Here is a 15,157-nt window from a genome sequence, read left to right on the forward strand (position 1 = left end):
TCTTGTAGTACATTTGCATCATGTGGAGAATAAACAGATAAGCTTCTAAACAGACAGATAAATTCATTCAATAGAACTGCTCCCTAATGCCTTTCTACATATTTTCTATGTATAAAATCAAACTAGTTATATATAGCTTGTTTGGGGAAAAACAATGTCAGTAAGAGTTATGAATGAATGAAGGGTTTCACAGAAGCAAAGGGAAGCCACTTCAATCACCACCGCTGTGTAGCCCCCACCAGGATGATGTGACAGCAGCCATTCTGCACCAGTACGCAAACCAGGCAGTAACTAAGGTGGTGAAGGGGCAGGAGAGAATATTTGATATAGGGAAGGATTAAGAGACCAGATTGCATAGGGTCATAGTGGGCAATTTTTTAGCCATGTGACCTCAGACAGTCAGGACCTCAGTTTTATATCTCATCCAAAGGACACACCATTTATACAGCATAGTGTCCCCATCACTGCACTGGGATCCACACAGACCACAGGTTGAGCTAATTTGTTGGCCACACTAACACCTCTTCAGCAGTGACCTAACTTTCCTAGTTGGTCTCCTATCCAAGTACTGGGCAGACTCTAACCAGCTTAACTTCAGGCAGATTATCTAGTCTAAACTGTGTGTGTGTCTCTATAGTTAATCTGATGTTCGGTTTTACGCACACATTCAAACTCCAGTGTTTGCTCAGTCTGCTCTTCTCAGTCTGGTCTCAGTCCAAAACCACACCTACTGCAGCCTGAGAAGCAGGAAGTTCCTCCCACTCTCACACACAGACGACTGTGAGAGAAAACGAAACTGAATCCTATCAGTACTCATGGCAAAATGGCTGAAGCCAGTTCCACACTGGATGAGAACCAGTTCAGCTGTCCAATATGTCTGGATCTACTGAAGAATCCAGTGACTATCAACTGTGGACACAGTTACTGTATGAGCTGCATTAAGAGCTGCTGGGATCAGGAGGATCGTCTTGGAGTTTACAGCTGCCCCCAGTGCAGACAGACCTTCACACCCAGACCTGTTCTGAGCAGAAGCACCATGTTGGTTGAAGTGGTGGAGACACTGAAGAAGACTGGACTACAAGCAGCTACTCCTGCTGACCATTATGCTGGACCTGCAGATGTGGAGTGTGACGTCTGTACTGGGAGAAAACACAAAGCTGTCAAGTCCTGCCTGGTGTGTCTGGCCTCTTACTGTGAAACTCACCTCCAGCCTCACTATGAGTCTCCAGCTTTTAAGAAGCACAAGCTGACTGATGCCACTGGACGTCTGCTGGACAAGGTCTGTTCCCACCATGACAAACTCCTGGAGGTCTACTGCCGTACCGACCAGCAGTGTATCTGTTATCTCTGTACGATGGATGAACACAGAGGCCATGATACAGTCTCAGCTGCTGCAGGAAGGACAGAGATACAGGTCAGGCCTGAAGTGCTCTTATATAAATGATAAAATTTATTTTAAATAAAAATGACTTTTGTCTTAACACATGTGAGTATAATTGGTATGAAAATACTCAGAGCAAGTCTGGTTTGGTAAAATGAAAGAAAAATGAACAGAAAATGCACATTTAAAAAGTTCTGATTGAATTTGTACTGAAACTTATGGAAGTAAATCTGTGTCATCAGAATTAGAAGTTTATATGCCACTGAAATTCTAACATTGAATATTTATGCATTGGAAATATGCATCGGAAATTCGATGGTCTGAATTCACATGCAAAAATACGAGGTTAAAAATACAAAGACAACATTTCAATGTTGCTCCAGTTCGACGGTCCGAATTCCCAGCAGATTCAGTTTTTAGTGTCACAGGAGAAAAGATGCATTATTGTTGTTCACAGTGCAGTTTACTACACAGTGGCCCATTATCAACTGACATGCGATCTGACATAAATCAAATAGGACGTCAGTTGAGTAGCCGGTCCTGCAATGCAGCCCAGGACACATTCGCCTTCACATTGCTGTAAGAATGTGGCCATATGCGGCCCAGACCACCTCCCAGTGTGGTTTCAGTGATCAGATCTCAATTCATCCTCAATGTGTCCTGGGTGCCTTCACATCTGTAATTAGCACTGTCCAATTGTGATTGGATCACCCAGGACGCATGTTAATTCCAGGTGGAAACAGGACCAAAGGGTCTAAGTCCAGTTTATCCTACCTACAGTCAATAAATCATTTATGAATATCCATCCATCCATCCATCTCCTAACCAGTGATCCAGGTCAGGGTCACAGAGAGCGCCTGGATCCTTTCCCAGGCGGCATAGGGCCCAAGGCTGGGGTCCACCCTGGACAGGATGATTAATGAATATGATCCCAGCTAATGAAACAAACTTGTTTTGTCATCTTGCTTCCTATCTGTAGAAACAAATGGGTGAAACACAGAGGGAATTTCAGCAGAGAATTCAGATGAGAGAGAAGGAGCTGCAGGAGCTGAGAGAGGCTGTGGCCTCAATCACAGTGAGTATGAACCTGAGGAGAAGATAACAGCTGGCTTGTGATCCTATTGAATCTTCTCTCAGATTCAACAGATTGCAGATTTACAGACTTGTGGGGATTAATCAAATTAATGCTGCTGTGGGTAATTTTGGGTCAGAGATTTAATGGGACAAAATTGCTAGATAACATGATTTAACCAACCTTGCCTTACAGCAGTTATAGCTTGTTTATTTAGAAAACACCATGTAAGGCCCATTTGAGAAAATGCAGCTTTTCACACCCCAGTGTTATTCAAACATAACCCAAAATGCCACCTATTAAACTAAGACCTAATGGTGACAACCAAGCTGCCCCATACAGCCACCAGTCTCTGCCAAATCCCTGCAGCTGACAGTGTATGAGCTTAATGAGTGATCATTTCCAATCAGTGCTGGCTGGGTTTCAGTACCTGAGGCATCCAGCATCGTGACGCTCCAAACCCCAGCCCTGTGCTGTTTTTATACCTCCTGTCAGCTCACATCACTATTGTACAATAAGGCTATCTGGAGTTTCAAAAGGGGCCAAATGTAATTTACTGTTCTCTGCTCTCTGTGTCACCAACAGAGCTCAGCACAGTCAGCAGTGAAGGACAGCGAGAGGATCTTCACTGAGATGATCCGCTCCATTGAGAGAAGACGCTCTGAGGTGATACAGCTGATCATAGATCAGAAGAAGGCTGTAGTGAGTCAGACTGAAGGACACATGGAGAGACTGAAGCAGGAGATTGATGAACTGAAGAGGAGACACTCTGAGCTGGAGCAACTTTCACACACAGAGGATCACATCCATTTCCTCCAGGTAACAGAACAGCTACTTTGACAATAAGAAAACCAGAGTATTCAAATGGATGCATGTTCTCATTTGTATTTCAGCTAGTCTGTCATTTGTCAGATGTTAATGGTCCTGTTAATTACATTACAATTCACATTTGTTTTGATGAAGCTGTTTAATCAGTCTGTGTGTCTGTAGAGGTGCCAGGGTCTTCCTGTCACCCCTGAAGCTGGATTTGGACCCAGAATCTCCGTCAATCCACGCTGCTCTTTTGAGAATATGAGGAAGGTGGTTTCTGAGCTGAAGGATCAACTGGACAATGTTTGCAAAAAGAAAATGGCAGAGATCCATCATACAGGTTGATAAATAAAAACATTTTTCTGTCTGTTCTTGTTAATATACACCATGCAGAGAGAGTATGTAGGACAGTCAGTCTCATGTTGGTGTGACAAAGTCAGTTTCTGTTTCCCATAAGACTAAATCTTTATGAAAACTAATGAGCTCTAAATTCTACAGGCTACAAAACCCAGATCACGATTCATGTTTCTTCTACATTACAGAATCCTAATATCTGTATTATGTGTAACTTACCATAATTTGCAGTTTGTTAAAATGCCTGTTATTGTCCCTCCTAATGATAATAATCTACTGCTGGTGTCTCCACAGTGAGTGACGTCCATCTCCCACAAGTAAATTCCTTTTACTCACATCCCTGTTTCTCTCTGTCTCCTTCTAGTTACCAAAGACACCATCCCACCGGTATTAGTGCCCAGGACCAGAGCAGAATTCTTACAATGTGAGTCTGTTCACACACATGCTTCTCTCTCCCTGTATGAGGTGGAGTGTGTTTTATTGTGTTTCGTTTTCTTCTGCTAGTGGAGCTTCTCTTTCTCTCTCCCGCTGCCTCCTGGTCTTTCACATTCACATGAGCTGTTTATGTCAGTAACCTTTGAATCCAATTGCGAAGCAAGGCAAGTTCATTCAGGGTGCTTTTCCACTGCACCAGGTACGGTACATTTGGTACTTTCCCTTTTCCATTGACTTTGGGTCGAGTATCAGTACCAATAGTTCCAGTACACAAAGTACTATTGTTTTTTTGGTACCTCGTAACTTTGGGGTGGGAATTGCAAACACATTCATTGTTGATTTAAAAGATCATTTTAAAAAGCCTAAAAGCCCAAATAACAAATAAATTGTTAACTGAAAATAAGTGACATTGTAGAGGCAGCGTACAGTATGACTAATCTCCTACTGATTTAATTTATTGAAAAGCTGCAGCAAACAGTAACATTTTAAGCCCTGATTATAATGAGCTGACAGTGTTAGCAGACCTCAGAACTTCAGGAAGCTTGTTCCACAGACAGGGAGCATAGAGACTAAAAGCTGCTTCATCCTGCTTGGTCTTCATTCTGGGACACTGAGTAAACCTTTCCCAGATGCCCTCAGGGGTCTGGATGCTTCACAACGTTCAAGGAAATTAGTGCCATTTAGTGCCTTGTAGATAAGAAATAATATTTTAAAATCAATCCTGTGATGCACAGGAAGCCAGTGCAGTGATTTAAGGACCTGTGTAATATGCTCTACTTCCTTGGTGTTAGTGAGGACTCTGGTGGCACCATTCTGGATGAGCTGCAGCTGTCTGACTGATTTATTACCAAGACGTGTGAAGACACCATTACAATAGTCTAGCCTTCTGAAAATAAACACATGAACAAGCTTTTCTGTATCTGGTTTAGAGAGAAATCCTTTAATTCTTGCTCTATTTTTAAGGTGGTGGGAGGCTGATTTTTTAATAGTCTTTATGTGACTGTTGATATTTCGGTCCAGAACTACATCAAGATTTCTAGCTTGATTAGTATATTTCAGTGTCATGGTTTCATGGTGAGCAATAGCTTTCAGTCTTTCTGACTGAACCAAAACAGGGATTTGGGTGCTGGGAACACAGGAGGATGGGCCAGACCCAGGGAAAAGAACATGGACGCGTCAAAGGAAAGAAATTAACAAAACATAACACCTCTTCCCTACCCTATTAAGATATTAACTAAAACCAAAGATAGAACAGAAAAACCCAGACTACACTAGGCTTACTCACCCGAACATAAATACAGAAGGTGGCACTCGCCCTCTAACCCAGTGTGTTTATACAGAGAGAGGACCTACGTGTTAATGTATGTGCGCACACTTCTTACCTGTTCAGTTTCACAAGGGGGGGGGGGGATTGCAGAAGACAGGAGTCACTATTTGAAAGTGATAAGGATGTAACAAACTGGTTTATTTCTTTGAGATACAGTATACTGGGATTTCACATATTCGGCTAGTTTCAGCTTCCACTGGGCAGATTTTAAGGAGACCTTGGGCTGGACCTGGGAACACTGTACTGATGCGTCATTTCCACCAACACGGAGCCAGTACTGGGCTGGTTTTCACTTGCTGCCTTTTGAGAACCTGCCTGCGTTTCCACCGGTTTCAAAAATTAATGTAGGTGAAAGTAAGAGCAAAGGTTCATATGTATTCCGTTATGTTAGACTTACAGGCGTTTCTCTACTTACGAACTTTCAGACATACAAATACAAAAAGAGGATTATAAGTTCACATTCTGTTCATTGGGCTTCCGTTTCCTGTCCACAATATTTTTTTTTCTGTGCCACCTACTCCTTCGATACAGTATGACTTCTGGCCCCTACTCGCGCAGCAGCGTAACATGCGTACTCCCAGTATCCTAGTTCTTTGTACTTGCGTATACCCTTAAAATTATGCTGAATAACGACTTACAGACATTTCAAGTTACGAACGGCCGTTCGGAATGTATCTTGTTCAGAAGTAGAGGAGCATCTGTATTTTTATTTCTTCTGGATTATAGCCATGTTTATAACGCTTTATGAATGCTTTATGACACACTCTTCTATAAGGCACTATAGATACCTTCATAATGCAATACAAAGCATCCTTAATGCTTATATCGACCATTATAATGCATTATGAAGGTATCTATAGTGCATTAAAGATGAGAGCTTCATAAATCATTCATTATGCATAATAAGCATGCCTATAATGTGTTATGCCTTTTGATAAATATTTATAGACATGTTTATAATGCATTACAATGGATTATTATTTGTTATGATTTTTTTTTTATTACTAAACACATGGTCTTAAGTGTTCCAGAGATTTTATCTCTGTTCCATAATCTGAGTAAATGGAAGCATGTAGATGTTGAATGAAGAGGCTCAAGAACGCACCCTTGAGGAACTCCAGATGTGATTTCTGTACATTCAGATTCATAATTACCCTTTTGACAGAAAGTAGTGCCTGACTTGTAAAAATAACTCAAACCAGTTAAATAAGGCGTCTATTCCACCTCCTTTCCTACAGTAAGTGTTCTAGTCTCACTGATAAAGGGCAAGTTGGAGTAGCTGGTTTGATCAGGGCTGCTGCATAGTTGTCATTTGACCCCATTTCAGTTTAAAACATAAAACTCAAGGTTTTTCTTGATAATAAAATCAATCATTAATAATGATTTGCCAGCCAAAGACCTGACATTCAGTAAAGCTAAGTTTAATGTATGAAACACATTGTCTGACCCAGTCTGTAGGTGACGCACAGCTGCAGTCAGATTAGATAGAGTAGCTGTGGGCTTTGATGCACTTTGTTCCCCCTGAAGTTACTCAGAACAAGAATGACTGACACTGGGGCTGCTCCTCACTGCCTAATGTGGGCTGTAGCTACAGCAGTGGATCCAAACCAAGTAAGCGGGGGGTCCAGTCTGTCCTAGACGTCAGCATGCACTGTAATGCTGAAAGCTGGGAGGCTGCCCTCGCTTTGTTTGGGTAGCAGGAACTTTTGGTACCACACAGTAACAGCTTGTCAAGGCCTTTTATCTGCATCCTTATATTGTGTGAGATTTCTCTCAGTAGTGAGGTTGTGAGGGGGGGCTTCCTTCCTTCACGTTTGTTCTTTTTTCAGTGTACTTTTTTTCAGATTCATTAATATTGTCCTAATACAGCACCCATAGTCTTCCCCAAACTCGTTGTGACACTGAACATCTCCTAAGTCTGCGCTTTAGGGCCACGACTTCACACGACACAACTACAATTGCGTGCATAATTTATCTATCTGGAGGATTAAAGGTCATGTCCACCAGGGGGCAGTGTGAGAAAACCATCTAGGTCGGTTCCTTTGTTTCCAGTCGCACTTGTTTGTATGAGGTTGTGGCATTAAATGTTGTACAAGGAGGGAGTCAAGATGCCGCTCTGAAGAACACGCTTTGATGACAGCTGCAAACCGACTTTTGTTTACCGTATATCGTGAACTATATGCAGTTTTACTACTGTCCGGTTTTATTTAATCATCTGACTCATACATAAGTGGAAATTAAGTTGCAAATGGTGCTATTTCACTTTAATTTTCATTTTTGCAGGTTTTTTGCGCACAGACTTTGAAAACTAAATGGGAAATTGGAGATTGTATTTTCTTTTTATCATTTTCATTTTATTTTTTGCAGAAAATACCTCCCATAGTTTTGACATACAACGTTCAATAAAACTGGGGGGGGGGGGGATTGTACAATCACTGCCTACACAGTGAGCTGCTAATTTTGTGGTACTGCTGCAGCATCTTCTGTACAGACGCTCCTCACTTAACGGCCGAGTTCCATTCCTATGACTAGGTCATTAAGCTAATCCAGAGTCTTTTTTCATTATTGCCGGAGTCTTCAATCAGGCAAATCTGAAGCGAGTTTCCCCCAAATTCTTCCAACTTCCCAGCTAAAGAGAGAATCTGTCTGGACAATGTTTGTGACCTACAAGGCCCTTCCCCCCCTCACCTCGGCTACTCAGACCGTGTCACTGTGTTCATGGTTCCTGCGTATAAATCCCTGCTGAAGCTCAACAAACCAGTCAGTAAGAGTGTGGCCAGCTGGTGCCGTCTCAGCTCTCCAAGACTGCTTTGAATCTACTGACTGGGACATTTTTGAGGAGGCTGCTATAAATGGTGATGCCATTAACCTGGAGGAGTATATAAACTCTGATCGATGACCACGAGAGCCGACCAAAAGCCCTAAATGATGAGGGAAGTGCGCACACAGCTAAGAATCATAAATGCAGCTTTAAGACCTAAAGACAAGGCTGCCTTCAGGACGTCCAGAGGCAACCTGTCCCGAGCTATGAGGATAGCCAATCAGGCACATGCACAGAGGATCAATGAACACTTTAATTGCACCAAAGACACACGCCGTATATGGCAGGGCATTCAGCCAATCACGATCTACAAGCCCAACCCACACATCAGTGGTAGTGATGTCTCCCTTCCAGAAGAGCTAAACAACTTTTTTGCAGACTCTGATGTACAGAATAAGGAGCCGACGACAAGTTACTCTGTCTGTCCACAGCTGATGTGAGGAATACTCTATCCAGAGTCAACCCAGACAAGGCTGCAGGACCTGACAACATACCTAGCCATGTGCTGAGAGAATGCACTGACCACCTGGCTGGTGTCCTCACAGACATTTTCAACACCTCTTTAAGCCAGTGGTCTGTCCCAGCATGCTTCACATCAACCACCATCGTCCCAGTGCTGAAGAAGCCATCAGTGACCGGCCTGAATGACTACTGCTCCATAGCACTCATGTCAATCATCATGAAGCGCTTCGAACGGCTGGTCATGGCAGACATAAAGACCAATCTTCCTACCTCTCTAGACCCTCTCCAATCTGCATACTGGTCCAACAGGTCTACTGGGGACACCATAGCCTCTGCCCGTCACCTTTCCCTGACACATTTGGATAAGAGAATCACATATGTTAGAATGTTATTCATGGACTTCAATATGTCCCTCAAAGGCTGATTGTGGAACTAAGGGGGTTAAGTTTGAACACCACTCTCTGCAACTGGATCTCGGATTTCAGGTGTTTCAGGGCATGTCCAACTGGGAGGAGGCCCCGGGGCAGACCCAGAGATTATATATTATATTTACCCTGAGAGATTATATATAATATATACTACATTATAGATTATATGTTATATATATGTTATATATATATTAGATTAGATAAGTGGCACAAAATGGATGGATGGATGGATGGATGGAACTGTATTGAAAAATAACGCTACTTATGAAAGTAGGCAAGTAAGAATTTCAAGTTAAAATTCCATTGTACTTTGTACATATGACACTGCTTTCTTATAAACTTATACTGCCATTAAATTTTGAAGCCGCTGTACACAGAAGGACACAATAGTGTTTGGAATATTTTCTTTCTTGCCTCTAAAAATAAAAAGTTCTTCTGGCCGCTCATTCTTAAAAAATAAGATGCTACTTTAATACTATCTGTACTGTATGTAAAGACAATGTCCCGTGACAAAACGTGACCATACTGCCACCCCAATTTCTGGTGGTACTGCACCTTGCACATGCGTCGCGTTATCCTCATGTAGATGCACAGACGAAGCACGGTAGTTTACAAACCCTACAGGCAATTTACAAGGTGATAAAACTGCTACATACATATAAATGCGTATGCATGTGAGTGCAGCCTTGTTCCGAATTGAAAATCTCACACCAGCCAGTTGATCAAAGTTGGCAGCCCTGTGAACTGGCGCTTTGAATTTGTAAAACGTACACAAGCATGCTTGTGTATGTGTGCGCCTGTTTGTCTATACGCATGTGTCAGGTTGGGTCTTAGACTCCACCTGGAATAACATCTCAGGCTCTATTCCCCCCCGCCACACTCCCTGCCGGTGGATGGGGTCTCCGGCTGGTGGCTCTCGATGTCCGGGGTTGGATGCTCTGGTGTGTGCTGGCTCACTCTCGGCGGTTGCCTGGCGGGGCCTGGCCCTCCCGGCTCTGTCGGGCCATGGCTGGGGGGTGGGGGGGCCCTTGGATCTCTGGACCCGGGTTCCAGTCTGCCCTGTTGTGCTCCCCTGGGGCTCCTGCGATGTGGCTGCCGGATGACCCCCCGCCGGAACTATCCTCTGCCCTTTTCTGGGTGTCTGGGGCCCGGGTCTCCTCCATGTCAGCTTCATGTCCTGGGGGGGCGGGGCTGTGGCTCCCCACAAACACTACTAGACATTTACATGGAGAAACCTTACGAACACCAGCGCACTGACACACACAGGTTTGCGGACAGGTGCACATGGACGCGCGCTGTCTTGATCGGCTGTTGCTTCTGGGCATGTGTTGTAATGCTGGGTGTGTGTGCTGTTCAATAACATTTAACGTTTGATTTTCGATGGGATTCGTACAGATGTTGGTTGTTGTTTTCTCTCTTCAGCAGACATTGAAGCAGATTCAGTTTTTTCTTTCTTTTGTTTTTCTCTCTCTATCCCCCTTCTTTTCCTCCCCCCCCCCCTCTCGCTCCCTCTCCTTCTCTTGAGGAAGTATGAGGAAGTAAATAAAAACAAATAAATAAATAGATAGATAAATAAATAAATATTTAAATAGAAATAAAGCAGTCCTCCGCAGAGGGGGGGTGGTGGAGCGGGAAAAAAAGAATTTGTAAAACGTAGGGAAATATACACAGACCTCACTGCTGTGGTACGTGTGCAGGGAATATCAGAATAATAATTTACTAATAATAATACTTAAATATGGCAAGAACAAAGTACACAGCTTGACCGGAGAACTATGAACGTTTCCGTGTACGCATGCGCGGTGCAGATACGCGAGTGTTGCGCTTTGCAGAGAACCAGCCTAGATGCGTCCGCGTCCGCGTTGGGAGCATCGCGTCGGCTCGCTGCTGGAGAGAGGTGTGTGTCCAAAGTGGTTTGAAAGAAGTTCATATTGTGACGTAAAGACAAGCTCACTTTTAGTGGTAATCTGTGTCGTACAATTTTATGGTTAACATGTTTGATAAATGCTGTTTGTAATTTTATCTACCTGTAATTAAGCCTATTAGTAGGGGTGTTCGGTTCCGGTTTTTTTGGAGTCGACTCCGACTCCCGACTCCTAATTTTGGAGTCGGTGGAATCGACTCCTCGACTCCATTTACTTTGAATTAAAATAGGGTCAGGATTCAGAAGGTGCGTCTCAATATGCTTCCTCGTTTCCTCACTTCTCGCTCGTATGTCCTACGACCCTGAAACCGATCGAGCTCCGCTCTCATGTAGGACATCTAAATTCTTTAATTCCACACGGTTGAGGTCGGGGTTGCCATTATAAGTTAACGTTACTGGATTCAAAAACAGTCATCACTCAACAGTATCACTCAATCAACCACCACTTGCCAATTATGAGCATGTCCCACTCTCACCCTGAGGACTGGTACATGATTGGTTCGTAAAACCTACTGCAGTGTTTTGTGCCAATCACAACCAATTGACTGTATTGAACCACATCATGATTGATTGAGCCGCAAAACAGACCCAACAGAAAAAAACTATCTATACATTATTGTTCTTTGTTTTCCTGGCATTACTTATTTTTTCCTCTCATTTCTTTATCTTTTTGTTTTAATTTCTGTATCTTTACATTCATTATAATCTTTTCGTTATAATGAACTGTTGCTGTGTTGAACTTGAAAAAAACACTCGACACTGGGAGTCGATTCCTGACCTGGAGTCGATTCCGACACTAGGGCTAGTGAGAGTCGAGGAATCGACTCTTTTGGAGTCGACTCCGCATCATTTAGGCGCGTCTTCCCGCCGGCGTCGCGCGGGCGTCCGACATTTCCTGAGGTATTTCACATACTTGAATTCCTGCTTCGTTTTTATATTTTGTGTATCGTACAGAATAATAGAGCGCAGGCTAAAGTGCAGTTCGGTCCCCAGCGAGTCTCACAGCGCAGGGGGCAGCCGGAGCGCCGCAGACTCGGGCGGCTACATGAGTATATTGGGAATAAAATGTGTGTATTGGAGCGAGTTCTGTGTTAGTGAGTGTGTGAGGTGTGACAGTGATAATGATGGAGATGCTGGGCTTCGTGATGGGATTAATCGCTCTTCCTCTTGCCTACAGACTCCTGCCAGCTGACGCTGGACCCCAACACAGCATACAGAGACCTGTCTCTGTCAGAGGGGAACAGGAAGGTGACATGGGGGGCAGAGCACCCATATCCTGATCATCCAGAGAGATTTGACGGCTGGTACCAAGTTCTGTGCAGAGAGAGTCTGACTGGTCGCTGTTACTGGGAGGCTGAGTGGAGTGGAGATGAAGCCTGGATAGGAGTGACTTATAAAGGAATCAGGAGGAAAGGAGACAGTGCTGACTGTGGGCTTGGATACAATGACAAGTCATGGAGTCTGATCTACTCTCCTGACAGTTACTCTGTCTGTCACAATAATAAACAGACTGTCATACCCATAGAGCCCTCAGGCTCCCGCAGAGTAGGAGTGTATCTGAACTGGGCGGCTGGTACTCTGTCCTTCTACAGAGTCTCCTCTGATGGACTGACCCTCCTGTACAGCTTCACCTCCTCATTCACTGAACCCCTCTGTCCAGGGTTTTTGGTTTATAACTCCTCTGTGTCCCTGTGCATGCTGGGATAGCTCACTGTGTGCTGGAGGAATCATTTTTACTTCATCAGAGTGTCACATGTCGCTGCTTCTCCATGGCAAAAAGGTAAAATCTCTGCTTTTTAACCAGTATAACCCTTTTTACTCTGTCTGAAGTGTGACGTATGTTAGACAAAAATAAATGAATGTTTGTTCAGCTTGCCAAACCCATGCAAAATGACTGTTTTTCTCTGACTTCTGTTCTATGTTGTCTGTGAATGCACTAAAACTGCCAAAAAAAATTATAGTACATGCAGTTGTACCAATCAGGGATGGATTATGGGTTGTGTGGGCCCCTGGGCAAAACGTTCGCGAGGGCCCCCCCCCCCTCAAAACAAAAAAACGCCAGCATTGTCTGGGATGGCTAGTTGCTACGTCATCATGCCACTTGTGGGTCCAAACTAGTGCGGCGTACCGTGTTGTAAAAGCAGAATGATGTTGACAAAACTATCTTTTGCCGCTTTTTACCTCGGAAAAAGTGAATAGAGGGTGGCTTATGTTGATACAGTAAGTTGGATCTCAAATTATAATCAGTACAGCCTAATGCCATTACCTCACGTTAATGTTAGCACCAGGTTACCCATCTCTGTTTGTAGAGACAGGTGGTAGCAACGTAGCACAACCAGATCATACCATAACAAACATTATTTGTTTGAATAATCCAGAATGTGCTAGTTCGAAATAGAAATGGAAATGTCTATAAAAGTGAACCAAAATGCCATGTACCTGTTATAATCTGCAATTGTTGCTTTGCAGCTTTCCCAAAGAAGACAATTACATCCTCATAGCTAGGGGGCAGTCATATCATGCGCAGGGCCAGGAACAAATAAATTCAAGGACACCAACAGAATGAAATGGTAAAGTAAGCGAAATCACAAATACTACCCACCCGTGTCATATTTAATAAACCAATAACTTAGATAAACAGCAGGTTTACACGTGGGTTGTCAGAATGTTGTGGAGAAGTGCGCTCATGTAGACTACGATGTGCATTTAGATCAATTGAGAAGTGGATAAACTTTAATTCTGAAATTTCAGAGGTGGGTAAACCGTGTTTACTTGCGTTTAGCCTCCACTACAGCCCTGGGAGTGATTACACTGGTCAAACTCTTACACTGCTACACTGGTCTGGGGGCCACTCATAATCAGAGGGCCCTCTAAAAGCCCCCAAAGCCCCCATCCTCCCTAGGACCCCCTGGTAGCCAGAAGCCAGGACCATAATAGGAGGGCCTAAGAGGGCCTTCTAAAAGTAGGCTCCCATGCACCCATTTCCCTTTAAAGTTCCTATAGCAGGGCCGGGGCCCCCTGAAAGCACCTGGGCAGCGGGCCCGCTGGCCTGGTCCGTAATCCGTCCCTGGTACCAATAAAGTGAATTCTGATTATGAATAAAATAAAATGTAATGAAATGTAATCCTGATGAGTGGGGGGGCTTTTCCCCTCCCCTCTATACATACATTTTATATATTTCTGTCTGTATATTGTATTTGCTACCTGTACACTGACAATAAAGGCTTCCTATTCTATCCTATTAATGTCCCGGTTCAGCGCTGCCCGAAGCGTAACTGAGTAACACACTTAATCCGCGTCTCTGGTGACTGAGCGCAGCAGCCTGATATCGCAGCGGCGATGCTTTGGCCAGCAGGGGGCGGCAGACGGCAGACATTTTATTAACTCAAAACCTACAGCGGTCCTGAGGTAAAGATAAGTAATATAATCAAATTAATCATATGTTAACTAAGTAAAGATAAATAATATAAAATCACGTTAGTACTACATCAAGGTGTGTCTAGTTTAGGAATGACACTGTCAGCCACAATGTGTCCCACAATACACTCACAGTGTCATTGTAGCAATACAGATATACCCCTGAACACAGTGGAAAGGTGGATTCTTACTCTGACGTCCCTCTCCTTCCTCTGGTGATGAGCTCCACATTCTGTGCTGCTGCCTCTGCTGGTGGCTTGTTTGTTTCTCTTCCCCCCTGTCTAATTTAGATGTGATGCACCTGTTCCCCTGGGCAGGGCTAGACATAAGCCGCGGCACCGCGGCCAATGGCCGTCGTGCCTTTCAAAATTGGCCGCACGCCTCCTCAAAATTGAAGTACCTTACGGCCAAGATTGGCCTGCCTTTAATGTTTGTCTGGCCGTATGCCCCCTTTTTACCGAAAGTAACGTTCATTACACAAAAGACTTGCGCACGACACGGTCCACTTTACCTCGTCAACAATCGATGCATCTGTACTGAACCCGAACCCAACCTTCGATACGAGAAACGAGGTCGACCCGCACATCTCGTAATTCCCAACTACTGAATGAACCGCAATGAATTCTGGACTAATACGATCATGTGTTCGTCGCATGATTGGCTGGTACGGTATGTATCGTCCAGCCTACTATGGAGCCACAGCAATGACAATGGTGCATCATCGGG

General features: G+C 43.9%; 1 protein-coding gene across 2 annotated transcripts; it reads left to right on the forward strand.

Annotated features, from left to right (window-relative positions):
- Positions 1-774: 774 nt before the first annotated feature.
- On the forward strand, positions 775-14,278 carry LOC111847225 (tripartite motif-containing protein 16-like). Of its 2 annotated transcripts, none has more exons than XM_072711568.1 (6): positions 775-1,414; positions 2,361-2,456; positions 3,039-3,272; positions 3,444-3,603; positions 3,982-4,041; positions 12,192-14,278. In XM_072711568.1, exons 1-6 carry the CDS (start codon positions 824-826, stop codon positions 12,719-12,721), a joined length of 1,671 nt encoding a protein of 556 aa, XP_072567669.1. In that variant the 5' UTR covers positions 775-823; the 3' UTR covers positions 12,722-14,278. The 2 variants fall into 2 exon arrangements, with proteins under 2 accessions (XP_072567669.1, XP_023673993.2); XM_023818225.2 differs by lacking the exon at positions 12,192-14,278 and adding an exon at positions 7,663-9,229.
- The last annotated feature ends 879 nt before the right edge of the window (positions 14,279-15,157 follow it).

Source organism: Paramormyrops kingsleyae, chromosome 4 (assembly GCF_048594095.1).
Source record: "Paramormyrops kingsleyae isolate MSU_618 chromosome 4, PKINGS_0.4, whole genome shotgun sequence".
In the NCBI taxonomy this organism is placed as follows: domain Eukaryota; kingdom Metazoa; phylum Chordata; class Actinopteri; order Osteoglossiformes; family Mormyridae; genus Paramormyrops; species Paramormyrops kingsleyae.

What these genes read in the sequence shown, in the direction of transcription:
- LOC111847225 (XM_072711568.1), top strand. Translation starts at nt 824, where the DNA reads ATGGCTGAAGCCAGTTCCACACTGGATGAGAACCAGTTCAGCTGTCCA. An exon ending in ATCACATCCATTTCCTCCAG is followed by an intron (nt 3,273 to 3,443) that starts GTAACAGAACAG and finishes GTGTGTCTGTAG; the next exon opens with AGGTGCCAGGGTCTTCCTGT. An exon ending in GGCAGAGATCCATCATACAG is followed by an intron (nt 3,604 to 3,981) that starts GTTGATAAATAA and finishes GTCTCCTTCTAG; the next exon opens with TTACCAAAGACACCATCCCA.